Raw genomic sequence first — 20,591 nt, 5'->3', positions numbered from 1 at the left:
CTTACTGGTAATACTTATATTAACAGACTGTATACACACTGTATAAATATTTCCTAAAGTGTTACCTATCAGACAATCTAAGGGTAAAAGTGACCCTGCTCGCTCTGCTTTTCTCTTACAGTTTGTTCAGATCAAGTTTTGCTCTTCTGGGTTTTTACTGTCGAGTCACACTAGTGACCGAAGAAGGAAACCTCGGTAAAAAGTTGACGTAAGAAACAAATCTTATTGCATTTACAACTCTTATTCTTTTAGCTTAATTATTGAGTGTTTGTGGAGACTGTTCTGCCGAATTAGCATTTGCTAAACAATCTGTGTTAGCCAATTACCTTTACCTGATTTTAGACTTTTTGTTTTCTCGCCAACATGGATGTCTTTAGCAAATATACTACATGTTTTTGTGAATTTAAAGAAATTTGGATTTGTTTCCGTCCAGGAAGAGATTACTATATGCTTTCTCGTACATATTTCCCTTTTTTAGGAGGGAGTAAATAACCTGGGGCCACAGAGTGATCTGGGTGTGTTGTTCTGGCTCAGGATGACAGTTTCTATGGTTGTTTTTGAGCAGAGAGGTTTCTGGTATGGAGCCAGACCTGGCACGTCTGAATAGGTTCAGATCCACAAAGGTTGATGCAGCAGAAAGAGTTGGACTGGCCCCCTAAATATTCACAGCTCTCCATCATTTTCCTGTTTTTCTCTTATTAAAACAATGATATTTGAATTAATTCATTGTGATTTAATGGGCTGGATTGCCACTAAGCTGTGCAGAGTTGTACATTGCAAATAAACTTCCTTTCTTCGTTTTTTTTTTTCTTTTTCTTTTTTTTTTTACAACAGTAGGTGGCATGCATTAGATTTTTTACTGAAAGGAAAATATTTTATTTTTTATCTAAAAAAAAAAAATAACCCAATCTGATTCATCAGCCAAACACACAAACATACATTTTCAGTTTTCGACCAAAAGTTCTTAGTTAGATTTAGATGTGGACTTTGACTAGGCCATTTTAACACATGGATATGCTTACACGGATCTAAACCGTGATGTTCCTGCTTTAAGGTGAAACTACTGCAGTCTTCTTTGACTCCAACAGGTTTTTTTTGTCAGGATTGTCCTGGATCTATATCCATCTTCCCGTATCCCCTGATTAGCTTCTCAATCTTAAGCTTAGGAAAGGTATCCCACAGCTTGGTTCTGCCACCACCGTGCTTCTTTGTAAGGAAGGTTTATCAAAGTTGGTGTATTTATTATAAATATTTCAGAACATACAGATTTTATTAATTTTTTTTCGCAGAATTTAATGTATCTTTTTTTTTTAATCACCCGACCCATGATTGATGTTTTCTTTTTAGTATATTATTGTTTGGTAATTTATTGCTTTTTTCTTATAAACTTGCCAGGGACTACAGATTTAAAATAGCCTTTGGGCTTTTTCTGGCATATTTACATTAAGATGTTCATGAATATACACTATCCTTTTTAAATAAATAAAGAAAGACAAAGCACCTTCTTGCGATCTATGAAATAGTTTTAGGGGGTCTGAATATTTCTGCAGGGGTATTTTGCATATTTGAAAGTTCTGTTCATTTGTAATCAATGTTATCCTAGAATGCTGTGAGGACAGTAATGGAGACCACAGACCAAATCACTGAGGGTTCCCCTCTGAAGTCGACAGAAGAGGAGGCAGGAACGATCACAGCACCGTCAGAAGCAGAACTCAAGAAGAAGAGTTGCAAAGAAGTCTTGGGTTTTTCTAAAATGACCCACTGTAGAACAGGGGTCTTCTTCCTCTCGCTCTTCCTCTGCCTCACCGTAGTGTTTGCCTTCTCCTTCATCATCCCCTGCCCTGAAAGACCCCAGTATAATATTTCCTGGAGCAGAAATTTCTCTGAAGCAGGTGATTTCTGTTATTTGAAGCACATAGAAGGATCTCCTACTCAGTGACTAACGGTATCTCTTGTATCCTCTCCCACAGCAACATACGACTTCCTTGCTATTGACAATGCAAACAGCGACAAGGTGATGGATGTCCTTTTTGTCCTGAAAAGCGCAGAAATTTCTCCAAACAAAACATGTGTTGATTCAGGTGATACTACGTTCTGTTAACATTTAATGTCGAGCAAAATTAAGGCAGATTGTTCATCACTTTGGGGTGTTTTTTTTTTTTTTTCCAGGCTTGCCTTCGCCGTGTCTGTTCATGGTGGCGCTGGACGGCACAAAAGGACAGACGCTGTGGGAGAAGCCGCTGAATGCTGGGTTCCACTGGGCCCAGTGTGGCCTGCAAACACAGACCTGGCATTGTCTGTTGTCCCATTCAGACACCCTGACAGCTATAGACAAAAACACTGGTTAGTGCAGGTTTTACTTTATCAGAAAGGTGCAAAAAAAAAAAAAAATCTATTTTTTTTCCCCCTTGAATGATTGTTCTTCTTTCCAACCATTTCTATAAAGATCCCCCCTCCACCACCCCGAAACTCTGCAGATTCCCTCTTCTACATATATGTGCATAGTCATGATGTGAGAGTGAAAACATGTTTTATCACATGTATGTGATGTCAGTTCGAGCTCATCACCACCTGTCCTTTCAGCTGTAACAATTTTACATTCGTCCTTTTTTTGTTCTCTAAAGAATCAACCTAGGAACAGATGAGTTGATAAAAACTCATTGTTTTTAAAGGTATTGTGGAGGATTTTCGTGCATTTTTAAAAAATTCTTAAAGAAAAAAATGCACATTCACAACCCTGTACCCGCTCCCGAGTGGGAATGCCTATTAATTGCGTCTGAGAGCCCATTTATCCTCGTTTTACTAGCAGTGATTTGAAATGGAGTTCTCCAAATAGCATAACAAACTTTACCTGTCGAGTAGCCGCTTTCAGTGTTCGCCATCTTGTGAAAGAATCTCCCAAAAACATTCTGTATTTGTTTCTCTCTTCTGAGGCCTTTCTCTTTTCTTGATCACTTCTCAGAAACATTTTCTCTTACGTCCCGCTGCCACTTTCAAAGAACCGAGGTGAGAAAGATGAGCTTTAATGACAGCCTGAAACCGTAGCTCACACATGCGCACAAAAAGATGCTAACTGGGGACGAGTATGTAGGACGGCCTTACGTAAACGTATCACCAGAACGATTGACAATTAGGAGGACCACTTATTTTGATGATCCACCTGGAAAGATAAAATCCTCCACTATACCTTTAAGTCCTACAAACATTAGGGCCAGTGTTGATGAAAGAAAGGAGAAAAAAAAGTTGGATCGGTGGAGTAAATCTTCACCATAAAAAGCTCAGAAATTACTTTGATGATATAACAAAATCTCTAGAAGTATTTTCATATTCCCTGTGAACTAAAAGTTGTGGATTTTTGAAAAAAAAGTAAATTTCTCACTAAGCCTCATTAAAGAGGACTTATTTTCCTGATGAACTATTTATTTTATTTCTTGATAAAATATCTCATTAATTTAGCCAGAAGTGACCGTTGTTCTAACGGATGTAGTAAACATTCGACTCTTTAATGAACCCATGCACCATGATGCCTTGCACTCCAGTGTATAATTAAGTTTGATTAAGGATGATGCTTCCGCATGTTGGTTCCAGGGTAGATTATATTATATCCACAAGGAGCGCTGATTGAACCATGAATGGGACTGAAACGTTATCATTGCATGATGTTATTGTTTCATATCGTTCCAAGTTTATAAATCTGAGGCAGTTTTATGTAGAGAACAAACATATGATGCAATAAAAGTTTCATCAACCCTCCTGTGCAATTTAGCGAGCTATTAATAGGGCAGCAGGATATTAGAAAGTATTGAAATGATGTCAAGTGTGATCTGTGCCTATATTTCATTCTTCCTTTCTTCGGATTAGCGTTCAGTCTGAGACCTGCTCCTGTAGCAGCTAAACTTTAAATTAGTATCACGGCAGAATGATTTTACTAATAAATCAAAATTTAGATGTTTCACTTTATGATTTCATTATATTATTGACTTTTAAAGCTATCTTGTCTATGGATCGGATGGATAATAGGCAACTATTATGCACTTTTAGGCAAGTTTTTGTTTTTTGTTGAGAAATGTGGCTCTTTGGAACCTCTGCCCTGGCTTCATAATATATAAAAAAAATTATATAAAAAAAAGGGAAAATAGAAAGTACCAGTCTTAGAATATTTTGTGGCTTTTTAAAGGAATATTTGATTGAATTATCACAAAAGAATCACACTAAAATAACCAAAAGTATGTTATTAGAATTGCATCATCTTTATAAACATTTAATGTTTTTCTTTTATGTGCATTTCTTTAAATAAATTTTTAGAGCAGATATTTAACAAATATAACAAGTTATGTTTTACTAAAAGGACATATTATATTTGCTATTCTAAAATAACTTTTACTTAGCAGGAGAAAAATGGCTCTTTGGATTTTAAAGGTTGCAGACTTCAGCTTTGAGGTGATTTAGCAAAAGTTCTGAGGTCAGATTTGTGTCTACAGGTTTAGGAGTCGTTGATCACACATCATTTATAAATTTAGAAGTTTTTTTTTTTTTTTGACTAAACATTTATTTGCTGGCTGATGTTTCTGTTGTCAGGTAATGTGATCTGGCAGCAGCTTCAGCCTACTGGCCTCTTGAGCTCCCTTCCTGTCCTCAGCGTCCCAGATCTGGATGGGGATGATGTCAGCGACGTGGTGCTGGTGGCGTCAGACGACACGCAGGTAAAACCGCAGCCGCTGCGTTTAACGCTCCACCTGCTGCATGGTGATATTTCTCAATGAAAAAGTCTGAATCTATCAGGTTTATTGTCTAATCTGCAGACTCAGCTGATATTGCTCTCTGGAAAGACTGGAGCTCAGATCGGTTCCACTGTGATCATTGACTCCTTTGCTGCTAATGATCATCTTCTCCACCAAATTAAAGACGGTTCCTACTATGTGCTGCTACAGAACGGTTGGTAACACGATTTTTCTAAGCCCAACATCACAAGCTGCTACAGACCCTGAGGTTTATAGTAGCAGTTGCCCACAGAGGTTGTTCAAATAGTCGTTTCTGATACTGTAATATGATGGCATGACACTCATACTAGTTTTGTTGCTAGTTCTTGGGCTGCATTATAAATCGACTTAATTGATTAATCGAATTTGCTTTTTTAAGAACATTACATTTTTTGAAAAATCCAGATTATTTTTTCCCCTATGGGATTCCCATAGTTCAGATGGACTTCACTACCTTTTGTTCTAAACTGTATTTTCAAAACCCATAAAGTTGTAAATTATGTAAAACCACTATCTGCAAAGATTGTGAAGGTTATATTTGAAATATTTAGAGCAGCGGGGTCCGCCGACTTGTTTTACAATCATGTTTTACAGCTTGGATTTATTTTCACTTTGATTTCAGGGAACATTCCAGAAGAATAAAGTCATTTCTGTCATTTAGAAAGTTTTTATAAAACTAAAGGGTGGAAGTTTTTACCTGGTTTGGTATGAATTAATTGTAGATTTTATTTCATAACCATATCGCTCTGGGCCACATTCAACCACAGGCTTTTATTTCTATGTAAACATCAACACAGGTTAGGATTAATTGCCAATGTTCTCCAATTATACATGCAGACACAAATGTATAAAATATAAAACAGAAATAAAGCTCCACTGCATGGCTTTATTCCTAGAGGTTTCATAAGGTTCTAATTTGGACGGTGGGGATCTTCTTTCTAGGGACCTCGACAAAATCATTAGTCCTCCCAAACTCAGGCTCGTTGAAGCAGCTTCTAAGAATGTATGTATATATTTGAGTCTCCAAATATAATCTGCCTCTGGGTGGATTAGAGAAAACGACAATAAATGAAAACTTTGCGTTGTTCTATAATTTTACCTCCTTGAAGCAGCTTAAACGCATAATTAAAAGGATATCAATATTAAATGATGAATAATCATCCTTTTTTATGATTTATATATATCTAATCTGATATGAAAAACAAGGGAAGATCTTCTTTTAAAAAATAAAGACCTGATTCCTTCGCAGCCTCTGGGTTGTACGCACTGGCTCTGTGGAGGATTGCGGCCAAAGCCAACGTTGAGCCCGAGCCGAGTCTGAAGAAGAGCACGGTCTTTGAGAAAAACGCCAGCGCCACAACCAGCCTCGTACCCATCTCCCAGTAAGAAACTGCCTACATTATTCAGAAAGGATTCACTGGTTTATTATTGCGTGGTAACGTTTTCAATTCATTCGCAGGTCTAAGGGAGGACGTTTGCTCAGATTTAAGGACTCAGACGTTTCCTCAGACCTTGTTGTTTCGTCTGACAGCGAGGTAACTGTATTTGATGGGAGCTCTTTAGAGGAAAGATGGAAATTCAGTACCACATCAACCATTGGGTGAGTCTTCGTCTCTTTTTCTTTCTCTTTGGATCGATTGCTAATTTGGGGGATAGTATTCTACCTCCGACCCGGCCTCTCTGAGTTACATCTAAACCATCTGCAGTAATGCGCAAAAAGAGCTGAGCTGAAAAGCAAAGCAGCAGATTTAACTCTGTCTACATACCAACCCTTACCGGTCGTCATGAGGTACTGATCACGACAGAAAGAATAAGATCCTAAAATCCAAGTTCGTAGGCTGGACTTTGATTAGAGATGCAGTGATATCCTTGGAGAACCATCTGGGTCCTGTGTTTGGTCTGGGATACCTGGAAGAAGTCACTGGGTAGAGGGATGTCTGATGCTCCCTCCTGATGATGCGTGTTTCTGCTGCATGTTAACAAAACACTTCTTAAGGATTTTCAGGTTAAATTTAGATAGAAAAATTATTTTTTCTTTTGTTTTTTCAAGTACATTGGTTGGTCTTGCAGTTAATAAAGTTATTAAACTTTTACATCCCAAAAATCACCTGAAGCACAGAGGCTCATTTCTGTTAGAAAAAAATCTAAGACCACTATGAGATTAAGGGAGATAAAATGTTAATTTTCATGAAGTCGTTTTTTTTGTTGAAGTTGAAAAACCATTCGCAGTCACAGCAACCATTAGAAAGTTTAAAGCTATCAGAACTGAGACAAACATGGCTGGAGGAGGATCTTTATCAGTCCTGCTCCTCATGAGGCAGGTGGTCGGCAGGTTAGAACAGCATCCTGGGATCATTGAATCTCCATAACAATCTCCATAACATAACAACAGAATTCTTTTGAATTGAAAAAGCTTCTTGGATGGGAAGCGAAATGTCTTCAAACTTTGAGACAAAGTCCAGTGGATTGTTTTTTTTTTTTTTTTCAACTCTTTATTTTGTCTTTTTTATATTACAAAAACAAAGGGGAAAAAAAACACACAAAAGGGGGAAAAAAAAGGAAACAAAGAGCAACCTGACAACAACAAATTAAAACAGAGAACAAGCTGGGGGGGGCGTACATTACTATATTTTCCAAAGTTTCTATTTTTTTATGGTTGGGTTTTGACCTTGAACATAGACCACTTCTGCCATTTTTTCTCAAAGTCTCCTTCTTTAAGTCTCAGACGAAAAGTCAGTTTTTCCATGGCGTATGGTTCGTCTACAATATTCAACCATTGTCCACGCCCAGGTGGGTCACTTTTCAACCAATTCCTTGTCAATGCCTTTTTGGCAGCAATCAGTAATATTTTGCAGAGGTAAATGTCTTTTTTTCCAATGACTTCATACGACATAAGTCCTAGGTATACAAAGCTCGGATCTCGGGGTATAGATGGGCATAAAATTTCCTCTACTGTCTGAATGAAACTGTTCCAGAATAACTGCAGTTTAATGCATGACCAAAAGATATGGGAGTGATTGGGATCTACATGTCCACACCCTCTCCAACACTTCTGTTGTTGACTAAGTTGTTTAGATTTTATATGTGGGGTGATTAAAAAAAAACGAATGAGATTTTTCCATCCAAATTCTCGGCATGTTCTCGAGCTGTTTGAAGATTGTTGTGTTTACACATGGAGGACCACCCAGTGGATTGTTTTTAATTCTCTTTTTTGGATTTAGACCAAATTAGTTGTAGGTGATTCCACACTGCCATTAACCATTCCACATGTTTCATGTAGAGTATCAGGGCTCGATGTTAACCATCGCCCAATCTCCCGGGGCAAGTAGTTTTTATTGTTGGGAGTGTACAAATTTCATTGCATTTGCCCGCCGGGCAAATGCAATGATCACAAAAAAAAATATCACTCAAAATTACTTTAAAATCACTGACATTCGATGAAAATGACCCAGAAGCGTTCTTGGCACCATTTTTGTTGTTTTGTACACATTCTCGCATGATTTTCTGCCAGATGGCGTGATTTTTGTCCACCTAGTGGTAATTTTGATGTTGTTACCAAAACGACAAACGGCTGCATTTATTTTGTCAGGGAAAACTAACCCTGAGTCAGTTAAAAGTCAGGGAATTCTGAAATTATGTAAGACTGTGGAAACCCTGTATAAAATAACTATGTATAATGATTTTCTATTATATTAATAGTATTATCTTGTATAAACATACCGTGACTCTAAAATAACAAAAGTTATTCATTTTTGACATGGACTTCTGTCTTGTGATTTATCTTAAGTTTTTAACCTGTCAAGTTTTTTTTTAGATTTTTAACATTACAATTTATATTTTTCCAAGCACACAACAGTTTAAAGCAAAGTTTAGTTTGAAAAGAATGTGCAGGAAGGATTGAAAAGCATGTTAACACGGTAATATAGGCTTGAGTTCATTATCTGACGCATGCAGATACACACCAGGAACCTGGAAACTTAAAAAATACTGGATTACAAAAACATTTAAAAAAACAAACATGTTTCATTGATATATATACAAAAATTAATATTAGGAACTATATTTATCAAACAACATACTGGGCAAGTAAAAATTGTTTCTGGGCAAATGAAATGTGAAAGTCACTTGCCTGAAGGGCAAGTGGTAAAAATCCTTAACATCAACCCCTGAGTATGGTGGAGGATGTGTCATGCTTTGGGCCAGGAGCATGAAGCATCTCAAAGAACCTGGGAGGTTCTGCCAGCTGAAAGAAACTTCTTCCAGAAACAGAGAACCTGAGGAGGGGGGAGAAGCATACGGCCGCTCTTTTTTAAAATCTTTTTGATCATTACTATTAAAGTATGTTTGTCTTTTGGGAGCTTATTATCATTCGTTTAACTTTAAATAAATGTTGTTTTCTCCTCAGAAAGCCCTCCTTCGGTCACTTTAACACTGATAATGTCCTCGATCTGGTGATTGAAGACGATGTCGGTAACTCCACTAAAAGGGTAAGTCAACTTACATCTGATCCTAAACCCCTGAGCGGATCAGAGCGGACCTTCTTTCCCTCACCAACTGTGTCTGTAGATAACCATCCTGGATGGGCGGACCGGGGGTTTGCTGTGGGACATCCACAGTTTGGCCAGCGCCAACTCACCCCAACCCGACGCTGTGCACGCCACCAACTCCTTCTCTCTTTTTATGTTTTGGGGCTTGGTTGCATCAGAGTCCAACTCATCTGTAAGTTTAATTCCTTTATAAACAAATGTCTTCACTGATATCAGTCCTGCTCCTCACGCCTCTATCCTTCTCCTCAGGAACCTTTAGGCCGTGACCGATGCTCCTACATGCTGTATCCCCTCCATCCCAACTATCTGCTCGAATGCACCAACATCACGGATCATATAGTGACATTTAAAGGTGTGTTGGGAGTGTTAATAACATGCAATAGTGTGTTTTGTTTTGAGATGTATCTGTGTATGTGCATATATTCTTATTTTATTCTGAATTTAAAAGGTATTTAAATATCATGAAATATTAAAATGTCTTTTCTATTTAAAGAAATACACATAAAAAAACCTAAACACCTCTGGTTACCGTCTGTCGTTCTGCTGAGCTGGTTAGCAGATGAAACCCACTCATCCTGAAAGCTCTATAACTGTTAATGATTTATAAGCTGGATATAAAGATAATATAGAGTTTTAAATCCTTTTTTTTTCTTTCTCTAAACTGTTTCACTAAAATAATTACCCAATTACTGCACAGCTTCAATCACTAATTCACCAATAATGCATATGCCTCTGATTATTGTCTTTTTGGTTAAATTAAATGCATGGATTCAAAGTATAAAAATCAATACAAAATATAGTTAAAATCTGTTGCATTTCAATTACATTTTAACAAAAGTTATGTGGTTAATTATTATTGTCTTATTCCCAATAAAAATGTAGGGGAGACGGCTGCTTCCTCAAATTATAAAATTATTTTCTCTCTTTACTGCTAATAAATTAGATTTTAATTTCGTTGTTTGTTTTTTTTTTGTTCATGTTTTTCTTTCCTGTTTTGTTTTTTCTTTCTGCTTGAATTTTCTTATGATTTTTTTGGCTCCTCTTTTACTTTTCCTTAAGCAATACTGTGGTTTAAATAAATAGAGAAACAAATTTGAAGCCTATATTATAACATAATTGTATATAAACAACATTGCGTAACTCTGACCCAAGTATTAGCTTAGCTTGAGGTATATTAAATGATTTTTCAGATAAATATGCAGCTCTTTGTACATAATAACGCTCTGTGCATGCTGCTCTTCTCTAATACTCATCTCACTGAATGAGTCATGTGACCCAGAGCGCAGCTTTAATTACAGTCTGAGCTAACTTAAACAGTGGAGCTAACGAAGCAAATGTTGGTGACAGATTTTAAGTATTATATTGGAATGTTAAAACATTGTGACCCTTACATGATCAGACATATTTTAGGTTCTCTGATGTAGGATTTAATCTAGAGGGGTAAAAGTTTCCTTGTCTTTATAAGTAACTCCATGACTTCTCAGTCAGCTGTTCTAAATTCATCCTCTGTCAGATTCTGAAACCCAGAGGGAGGCTGGGTAATTTTGCGATAGTCGCTATAAGGGGTGCTACACCTCTAACTTCCAGGTGTAGCGCCCCTAGTGGCTAGAATTGACTCATTGATGCTTTGACATATCAAATATTCTAATATTATAAATTAATCTGCACATTTTAAGGGCATTTGTTCATACTTGGGATATTTATCTATTTATACCTTCTATTTTTAAATCTGTCAGTTTCGGTACTCTATAGTTTTAGGAATGTGTTTAGTTCTGAGTCTAACTGTAGCAGTTCAGTACAAACTAATGAGGAAAACTACCTACTTGAATGCATTTCCCCAAGTGTGAGACATGGTGGTGGCTGCATTGTGCTGTGGGCATAGTTTTCTTGAGCTGACAGTTTTATTTTCTCAAGAACACTTGTTAGAATCTGCAGAAGACCTTAGACTGGGTTGGAGGTTCACTTTCCAGTAGGACACACAGATAGAGATGCTATGAGTGGTTTAGATGACAGAATATTTAAGAGACAGAACGGCCTAGTCAAAGTAAAGGGTGAAAACCTGCTAAAAATCTGTGGTAGGATTTAAAGATGGCTGTCTACAGATCATCTTCATCCAATTTAGCTGAGCTTGAGATGTTTTAGGTTTTTAATTGCGAAATATTTAGAAAACTGAGAATCATTTTCCTTCCAGTACTCCAGATGTGTTTGTTTTGTTAACATATTACAGGATTATTAATGAGACAGAGAGTGAAAAGATTCAGCAGGTTGAGGGCATTTTAACAAACAGCTGGGTAACGGACTGATTTTAGCTCTTTTACAGATTATTTCTCTGTTTTTATCTCTTTTAGCCACTCTGATGGAGCGTGGACGTCACGCCGCCTATTTCCTCCTGATGGGCCCAGAGAAGGAAGGAACCCAAGGAACCGTGGTCCTTTTCAAGCAGAAGCTGAAGGAGGACGTTCACTCATGCAGAGTGCTCCGTACGAAACCCAGCGGAGAGCCGCATAGCGACGACGACATCAAAGAAGTCTTTAACCGACTCCGCTTCAGCAGCGACTGGTGAAAAGAAACCCTGCAGTGTGTGGCTTTGTTTTTATGTCTCTAAAATAAAAGCATTTACTCTAGTTTTTAGCTACTGAAAGCCAAAGAAAATCATTTTCTGAAGACACTGTTAATTTTACTTTAACTTAAATGTTCTTCCTGAAGTGGACAGAACATTCAGGCTTAGATGTCCATTCATGATCCAATCAAAAACTTTAAAAAGCTGCTGCTCTGCACAGATTGCCCTAAACCTGCTAAAAAAAAAACACGTCTGCCTCCTCTGTGGTTAGTTAGTGAAACCAGGCATCCTCAAAGAGGCTGAAAGCCTGGAGCTTCATTTAGATCTGTTAAAGTAACACTTATTTTTATCACATTGGTTGGTTTATCTCTGATCACCTCAGCCTTAAATGAGTCATTAAAGGCTAAAACACTATTTAATCTGTTACGGATAAACGGTAAAGGAACTGACCACAGTTGGGGAGCAGAAGTGTTTTTGATGCTGCTGCAAAATGAAACTTAAAATCCAAAAAAACACTAAGAAACCATATTTATATGAAAGTGTCAAAAACTTGTCATTAATGTTGGTTATTTGCTGAATCCAAGATGCTGGAACTTTTTAGATTTTTGTTTTTGTTTTTTTGACCTAGTTCTGGTATTAAAGTGATGCTTAATTAAGATCTCGGCTCACATCCGATCTTAGACGAAGCCAAGCCTTTAAAATCTGGGAAGCTGAGCTCCAGTATTTTTCTATTACATATTTAAATACACATTAAACTGTAATTTACTTTTTCTGCTGTAAGGTTTCAGTCAGGTTTCTCCTCCCAGGGAATAAAATGAATGCGTACGTAGACAGAAAAGGTGTGGCTGTAAATGTATATATTTTTCTTTAATATATTGAGCTTGTTGAGCCGACCTAATTGAGGCGACTTTTTGTATTTGATGAAATGTTTGGATTTGAGAAATTACTTTTTTTTTTTTTGTTTGGAATAAAGAATTTAGTTTAAGATATTAAACTATTGTGTTGTTTTTGGTTGTGTTACTTCTAATAGTTATTAAAGATATGATGCTAATTGGGTGTTATTTTCAAAACACGATAAAGCCCAAAAATTATTAATACAATTTTTCTTTAAACAAAAAACTGTTTATGATCAGAAATGACGCGAGCATTTCTCCGATTATCATGAAGCAACGCTCTTCTGTTCAGTCAAAGCTTAAGTAGTTATTTGCTATTTAAACATAATTTGAGATTAAAATGTAAGATTTTTATTTAATTTTTTCCACATGGAACAGGATTTATTTTCCCTGAAAAAAACAAACAAACATAAAATCCAGCAAGATTCTTTCTGACTATAGAAAAGCATTTTTCTCAATTTTTGGAAACAATTTACTTCCGTCCTAAAAAAACAAAAACAAAAACAGGTTGGAATAATTCTAATTTTCTTCTTCCTTTTAATATGTTTTTATTTCAACCAGAGGTGCTGAAGTAAAACCACATTAAACTTAATTTAGTTAAAATTTTACCATATATATGTTTTTCTTTTTTTTTTTATCAAACAATTTTCCCGGAAATGAGGTCACGTTCAGAACATTTTATAACCAAACTTTCTCAGTTCATAATTATTGTGTATATTTCATTAGTTATTGGATCTGTAAGGGGAAGCAACTCTAAGACACTATAGAAATTGTATATTTTTATATATATATAAATATAAATACAAAATAAAACACGAATTACACTTTTTACAGGAGTTAAATCAACCTGAGTGAAGTTGCCCCCCCCACCTTCTTCAAATCAGACAAAATTTGTGTCAAACTTTTGTGCAGCAAAAATTTTCGTTTGTGCTGCTATTGTTTTAAAGATATAAAGAAATATTTCTAGAGGTCATCAAAGGTCAACCCCCCCCTCCACCTTATTCAAAGCAGACTAAATAGGTGTCAATTAACTCAGTTCCGTTTGTGCTGCTTTGGATTCAAAGATTTGAAGAATAGGGGAGCTGGTTGACCTTTGATGACCTCTAGAAACATCTCTTTACATCTTTAAAATGAAAGCTGCACAAATGAAAATTTTTGCTGCACAAACGTTTGACACCAATTTTGTCTAATTTGAAGAAGGTGGGGGGGCTGGTTGACCTTTTGACCTTTACATTTCCATTAATATCTTCAAAGCCAAAGCAGCACAAACGACAATTTTTGCTACACAAACGGAACTGAGTTAATTGACACCCCTTTCGTCGTTTGAAGAAGGTGGGGGGGATGGTTGACCTTTGATGACCTCTAGAAATATTTCTTTATATCTTTAAAACGATAGCGGCACAAACAAAAATTTTTGCTGCACAAACCAGCACAAACGTTTGACACTAATTTTGTCTGATTTGAAGAAGGTGGGGGGGCCAACTTCACTTCAAGAGAATCCCATACTGGCCCCTCCCTACTGGAGCCGCTACAGGCTCTGATCCAAAATGTCTGGTTTTGTGATGATGCAGGACCACAGAATTTTCCAATTTTCTATTGTTTTTATGTATTTGTTCCTCTTGAAAAGGTTGATATTATTCAGTAATGCAAGTAAAAAGTGGAAATGGGATTTATTTCTGTTGAGGCCCATTCAATCAAAGGAAACTCTACTGATGGGACAGACTTTGACTCCCTCTACAGAAGTTAAGCCAGGAAAGGTCAATCTCGTAGAAGCTGGCTTTTTCTAGACCTTGCTTCCAGGTCTATAATTGAAATGTTGAGTGGAAGGAAAAACCTCTTAAGGGTTCTGAATTACTAACAGAAATAGCTTTATCGTTTTTGCTGATTGTTTTTTTCTTTATTCTATTTTCTTTGTAATTATGCATTCTGTTTGTGTATTTAATCTTTGCATGTTAAACACTTTGACTAAAAGGGTTTAAAAGTCAATTATTATACTGTTTAGAAAGAGGACCAGATAGGAAGATACGCTTCCCATCCAGGAAGCTTTTTTCATTCAACATGTCGAAAATAGAGTTGAGTTTGAACGGAAAAAGCTTCCTGGATGGGAAGAAAATGTCTTCAAACCTGGAAACAAAATTAAGTTGATTGTTTTTAAACTTTTTTGGGATTACTATGACCTGGATGACTGAGAATCTTCATTGACCAGATTTTTCTTTCACTGGTTTAAGTGGATTTTTTTTTCCTACCCTGTTGTTTATGCCAGAGCAGAAAGCAGCTGCATTATTTGTATTTTCTTCTAGGCACAGCTGTCTGGTTATGAACGTTATGGGAAAGGCGGAGTGCTTTTTTCGGGAAATTCCCATACAAATTATCCCACCAAAGTGCAGTAATTGCAGGGAGAGAATTTCCACAGGGAGCACTAGATAAGACAAAAAGAGGCTGAAGGAATGCCCTGTTTGTTTTTGTATTATAATTAGTTGCTCAATAATTCAGACACAATGTTTTAAATGACTCTAGACTGACCCATCAGTACTATTATTTTTAAGGGATGATAAGGGGTCCTTAAAAATGACAGAAGCTAAATATCAAGCAATCATATGTAGTACTTATTCCTACCAGATGGAAAAATGATAAGAACAGACTTTAACTTCATCTTTCCTATCTTTTCTGCTGCATAGATACAGAAAAACTAGATATCTGGGTATATTTGAAGCCATCTTGCCTCCTGATTTGACTTCCAATCCTTAGGTTGGTGGTTCAATACCTCACCTCAGACTTTGGACATTTTAGACAAAAAAGCTCAAGCAGACAGTGAAAGTGCATGTACAAATTGGGTAATGATGAGCAAAATGAAAGGTGTTAGTCATTTTTATTCAAAAATATTACTTTTCCACACTTTTTTGGTTTTAATCTGGTTGGAAGTTATGTGTTCAACCAATCAATCTAACTTGGCAGTGTTTTTACCCAATCTATATTTGTACAAGAGCCAACCAATAAAAATTTGTTACGTTTTTTCCCAACTTTCAAAAGTCTGTGGTGAGATATTGAAGCACCAACCTAAGGATTGGAAGTCAAATCAGGAGGCAAGATGGCATCAAATATACCCAAATATCTAGGTTTTGGTTTTTTTGCATTTTTTTTTCTTGTTTTTTTTTTCTCCATTTAAGTTTCTTTGAAATTGTTAATGATTGGTGTGTGAAATAAAACATTTTATAAGTTTTGTTGTATGTAAAACGTCTTGGAGGAGAAAAATAATTTAAGCTACAAACTGTAGTTCTGCATTCCACCAGTAGGTGGTGATATGTTCACATGAAGCCTCATGGACTGCGGGGATCGTTGAAGCAATTTGGCCAAACGGTTCATGAGGCTTCATCTCAACATCAATATTTTATTTTTTTTTCTCTGTATTGTAAACTACGGAAGAGGATTAAGGCTACTGAAAAATTTTTTAAAAAGTTAACTGATTTTTAAATATTATTTCAGTTTAATAAGGGAAAAAAACTTTTTTCTCAAAATTCTGACTGAATTCTGACAGCTTATAAACATGTTAGCATCAAGCCGTAGCTATGTCTGTTTTAGAGACTAGCTCTCTTGTTTTAATCACCACCTGCTCTTCAATTAATGAAATAGCATTACCGGGGACGCCTCAGGCATGTAAAAAGTTGCCTAATTTCGTCATTTTCCACCACCGTGTTACTGGCCCCTTCCAAACAACTCACTTCTTTGTCAGTGAAGCTGAGTGCTCCCACATCTCTTCCTTCATGGTGCACATCTACATTAAGATCAAAATTCTAAGATTAAACTCGGAATTCTGAGAAAAAAGTCAGAATTCTGAATTAAAGTTGGAATTCTGAGAAAAAATCTCAGAATTCTGACTTTAATTTCAGAATTAAGACATGACAGATTTCTGACTTTTTTCTCAGAATTCTGACTTTTTTCCCATATTAAACTGAAATAAAATTTAAAAATCAGTTAACTTTTTTTTCCAGTGGCGCTAATGCTCTTCCGTAGTAAACATATTATCTTTAATAATTTATTTTATTCTTTTTTTTACATGATTGGACAACTATATATAGAAATCTATCTGAAGAAACAGCGCATGCGCGGCATCTGTAAGGAAAGGGGTGTGTCACCTCCACGCGCATCGAACGGACACGCGCACGGACGAGCTGAAACGACTCGCTTCGTAGTAAAAAAAAAAAAATGTTCAGGGCAGACATGACAAGTTGAGCGTCAGAGGTTCACTGATTCACTCAAGTGTTCTTTTACACATCAGGTTAAAAAAACAACTCATATAGAGTAAGATGTGTTTACCTGAAACAGAAACTCACCAACATAAGAGTATATTCCTGTTAATCATTGACAATGTGTGAACAGTACTACAGTACGGATGTAACAAGCTTAATTTATCTCCATTAAACATCAAACAGGAACGTCACACCACCCCTGGGGGAGTTTTAAGCCTCCCAGGATCCCCTCAGACCTGTACAGGAAGTCTAAACTTCAGTCTGACAGAAGCAGTCATCTCAATGTGACCTGCACTGTCCGCCATATCCTCATAAAAGGACTGCACGGATACATTTCTCCGAACCGGAGCGCACGCGCCAGGCACAGAGGGAAACACGCGCCCCCAAACCGTCCGCTCGTCAAGTCACCGCTGAGCTCGAGCCGCATTTATAAAAGGTAACCTTCACCTTCATGGCGTCTGTAGGCGTTTGACCGTGTGTTTAGAGAGGTTATGTGGAGCGTTTCACACAGCAGAGCCATAGCTGCCGGTGCTGGACGCGCTTTGGTGTTTTCTGTCTGAAAAAGGAGGTTTTAATGAAAGCTAAGCTCGGTAGAAACACAGGAACCAAACCAGTTAATGCGGAAAAGAGGAGGCGGAATGCCTCTACTCGCCCTAAAGGAACAGGCCAACCACGTTGTTAAAGTCATTTTTAACATTTTAGGAGGAATTATATGATTTTAGTTAATTAGTAACCAGATTGGGTTCGGATTTAAGCTTTCTTTTTGCTCCGTGAAGGAGATCGTAGAGGGCAGCGCTACGCTTCTATGTACAGCTCCAGGTGCCGCATGGAAATTGATCCCCTCTGTTCTGTCTGAACCGGTTCGGAACCAGTACATAATCGGTCCGGTTTGTTGCCTTCAAATACAGCCTGTAGTCTCACCCGGCACCGCTGCCTACGTCACTGCCGGTGGGTAAAGGTAAGTCAGTCAGTGGTCACTGATTCCAGCTGTTATTTTTTTCTTTAATGACAGATTGTAAATATGGCTGAGGACATAAAGGCTAAACTGGAGCAGTACCGAACCGCTCCCTTTGATGCCCGATTCCCGAACACCAATCAGACCAGGAACTGCTGGTCCAACTATCTGGGTAAGGATTTAGCTCAAGGTCAAAGCACAATACTAATGTTGAGCTTGTTTACTGGCTAATTGCTCTATTTTCTATAGACTGAAAAACATTTAGACCAGCATGAAGTTTAGTGTAACTTCTGAATGTTTTATTAAAATGGTTAAATCATTTATATTTTCTTATTTCTCTGATTTCAGACTATCACCGCTGTCAGAAAGCCCTGGATGCTAAAGGAGTAGACACAGCCCCCTGTGACTGGTACAAAAGGGTCTACAAATCCCTTTGCCCTATGGGTTGGGTAAATATTAGTTTTACTTTTTCTCTTATTCTATTTAAAAATAAACTTAGAAAAAGTTTCATACTCTTGACCACAACTATCCAATGGTGTAGAGACTGCAGAGACTGCAGTTGCTTAGGGGCCCTGTCGCTGACACCTGGTTGGCCCCCTACGTAATTGTGAGCTAGGATGTCTCTTTTCAGATGTAATTGTGCGAAAATTTCCTCTTTAACCCACCTGATACTAGGTTGACTAACCAGACCGTATTTATACCACATGCCAGATTTCAACCTGATGTTGAGCCGTTTAAACATGACACCAATAGCAAAGCAGACAGTGGTACTTTTAATTACTATGTTAATAACTGTGTATAGTTCATTAGACGGTTGGTAAAAACAAAATGCACTCATATAATATGTTTCAAACCGCAATAAGAACAATGTATTTGAGTATTTTATTTTTTTTTAAATACGACTTGGAATTATGGGCAATCCAGATTAAAACCATAACCGTTTTATATAATGTGTTAACGATGATGGATGCCAAAAAGAGGTACTTAAGGAGATTCCAGAAAAGAAAACTCAAGGAATGGAAAAAATTCCCAAAATTAACACGTTCTTTCAAAGAACTGTAGAGGGAGCAGTGGATGTTGCTGCTATAGTGAGTGAAGATTGTGACCAGGAGATGAATAGAGAGAGCGTGGTCGAGGAGGGGGGCTGTGAAACTCAAGGTAGCTTGATAAGATTCATTTTACAGCAGAATATACTAAACTATATCCATGTCTAATGAAGGTGAAGAATGATGAAATGATTGTGTTTGTATGGCGCACATTTGGGGTCGTTTGTCTACTGCAGCGGTGGCGATGGGGTGTTGTACTTCATATGGGGCCCACCCAGATAATTTTGCTTACGCGCCTATTGTTGTATCGTTACGCCATTGCAACTATCCATCTCTGTTAAGGTCTTGCAACTTTTAAATTTCTGTCAAGCCTGATTGGCTGATTTGATGTGGTGCACTAGAGCACCTAAGTATTGGTGTCCAGCAGGTTTTGGTTGCATCTTTGTTCTAAAACTGCTGGTTTGAGTGGCTAAATTTGTTTCTCAGCATGTCATCCAGCTCTACAGCAGCCTAATGTTGAACTATACATTTTATACACATGCAAGTCAGGCCAATATGGAAAAGATTCTGTATACCTCTGATCAAAAGTGTTCCAATACAATTTATATGGCTAGTTAAAGTATCCAACTAAGCTATCAGTGAATAAGCAGCCTCGATTATCTGTAATTGTTTTACTTGATATGTTTTTATGTAGCTGTCATTTAATTTAATGTATCTGTTTAATATGTAAATTTGCTGCCTTTTGGCCAGGACTCCCTTGAAAAAGATGTTTTTAATTTCAATGGGATTTTTTTCCCCTGGTTAAATAATAATAAAAAAAAAAAAAATACTAAAGTATTTCAAAAGTTAGTTTTAAACCCTGTAAACTTTCTACCATTGCTTCCCCGTGGCCTTCAGCTCTGAGTTGCCCAAGAAAGTCACCTTTGCTGTGCACTGCTGGTTGGTTGCATAAATGCCACAATAAAACATTATTTATTAGGTTGAAGTAGGAAATCTCTTATCTCTGGTTTAATCTGGTGGATCCAGTAAATATTGATTTGATAACTGTACTATAAGATGCTTTTACACTAATTGCAGGCAAATATGTGATTTCTAATTATTTTTCTTCATTATTTCAGGTTGAGAAATGGGATGGGCAGAGAGACGATGGGACCTTCCCAGGAAAAATCTGAGGCTCCAAACGTTTTTTGCCTGTAAAGGTGTAATGTTTTCAGCTAAATGTTTGTAAAAGTGATGCCCTGATGTCGCTTTTTCACTGATAACGCTCTGTCCAGGGGGAAAATGAAACTGAATGGCCATTCCTTACAAAATACAAATAAATGTACTGCAACGTCTGCATTAAATTTTCTCAGGAGACGATTGAGTTCTTCTCCTCCTTCCTTAACTGGAGCTACATTCACTTCACACAGCATGCCTTGATGTTCAATCCTTTCTTTGAAAACTGACAGGTTTCCAAAGATGTTTTTTTTTTCCCTCCAACATTAGTGGCTTTCCACTAGAGTAATTTACCTGACCCAGGGTAAAAATGGCTCACTGGATTTAAATATTTCAACATAAAAACTAGCCTCTATTAGGAACACTTA

At 37.1% G+C, this 20,591-nt stretch overlaps 2 protein-coding genes across 2 annotated transcripts; both read left to right on the top strand.

The window, feature by feature from the left end:
• The first annotated feature begins 81 nt into the window (after positions 1-81).
• On the top strand, positions 82-12,142 carry fam234a (family with sequence similarity 234 member A). The gene is made up of 12 exons (XM_038300941.1): positions 82-208; positions 1,603-1,892; positions 1,971-2,081; positions 2,170-2,343; positions 4,579-4,703; positions 4,803-4,935; positions 6,010-6,142; positions 6,220-6,360; positions 9,166-9,247; positions 9,327-9,479; positions 9,557-9,659; positions 11,656-12,142. Exons 2-12 carry the CDS (start codon positions 1,622-1,624, stop codon positions 11,868-11,870), a joined length of 1,641 nt encoding a protein of 546 aa, XP_038156869.1. The 5' UTR covers positions 82-208; positions 1,603-1,621; the 3' UTR covers positions 11,871-12,142.
• A 5,106-nt stretch (positions 12,143-17,248) lies between these two features.
• Positions 17,249-20,367, top strand: LOC119793735 (cytochrome c oxidase subunit 6B1). Its single transcript, XM_038300972.1, has 4 exons — positions 17,249-17,443; positions 18,020-18,134; positions 18,311-18,411; positions 20,127-20,367. The coding sequence occupies exons 2-4, from the start codon at positions 18,029-18,031 to the stop codon at positions 20,178-20,180; spliced, it is 261 nt and encodes an 86-aa protein (XP_038156900.1). The 5' UTR covers positions 17,249-17,443; positions 18,020-18,028; the 3' UTR covers positions 20,181-20,367.
• The last annotated feature ends 224 nt before the right edge of the window (positions 20,368-20,591 follow it).

Source organism: Cyprinodon tularosa, unplaced genomic scaffold (genome assembly GCF_016077235.1).
Source record: "Cyprinodon tularosa strain WSP-4 unplaced genomic scaffold, ASM1607723v1 ctg46, whole genome shotgun sequence".
NCBI lineage: Eukaryota > Metazoa > Chordata > Actinopteri > Cyprinodontiformes > Cyprinodontidae > Cyprinodon > Cyprinodon tularosa.
Note: the sequence above shows the minus strand (reverse complement) of the source record. Positions and strands in the feature narration are given on the sequence as shown.

What these genes read in the sequence shown, in the direction of transcription:
- fam234a (XM_038300941.1), top strand. Translation starts at nt 1,622, where the DNA reads ATGGAGACCACAGACCAAATCACTGAGGGTTCCCCTCTGAAGTCGACA. An exon ending in CTATGTGCTGCTACAGAACG is followed by an intron (nt 4,936 to 6,009) that starts GTTGGTAACACG and finishes ATTCCTTCGCAG; the next exon opens with CCTCTGGGTTGTACGCACTG. An exon ending in TCATATAGTGACATTTAAAG is followed by an intron (nt 9,660 to 11,655) that starts GTGTGTTGGGAG and finishes TATCTCTTTTAG; the next exon opens with CCACTCTGATGGAGCGTGGA.
- LOC119793735 (XM_038300972.1), top strand. Translation starts at nt 18,029, where the DNA reads ATGGCTGAGGACATAAAGGCTAAACTGGAGCAGTACCGAACCGCTCCC. An exon ending in CTGCTGGTCCAACTATCTGG is followed by an intron (nt 18,135 to 18,310) that starts GTAAGGATTTAG and finishes CTCTGATTTCAG; the next exon opens with ACTATCACCGCTGTCAGAAA. An exon ending in CCCTTTGCCCTATGGGTTGG is followed by an intron (nt 18,412 to 20,126) that starts GTAAATATTAGT and finishes TCATTATTTCAG; the next exon opens with GTTGAGAAATGGGATGGGCA.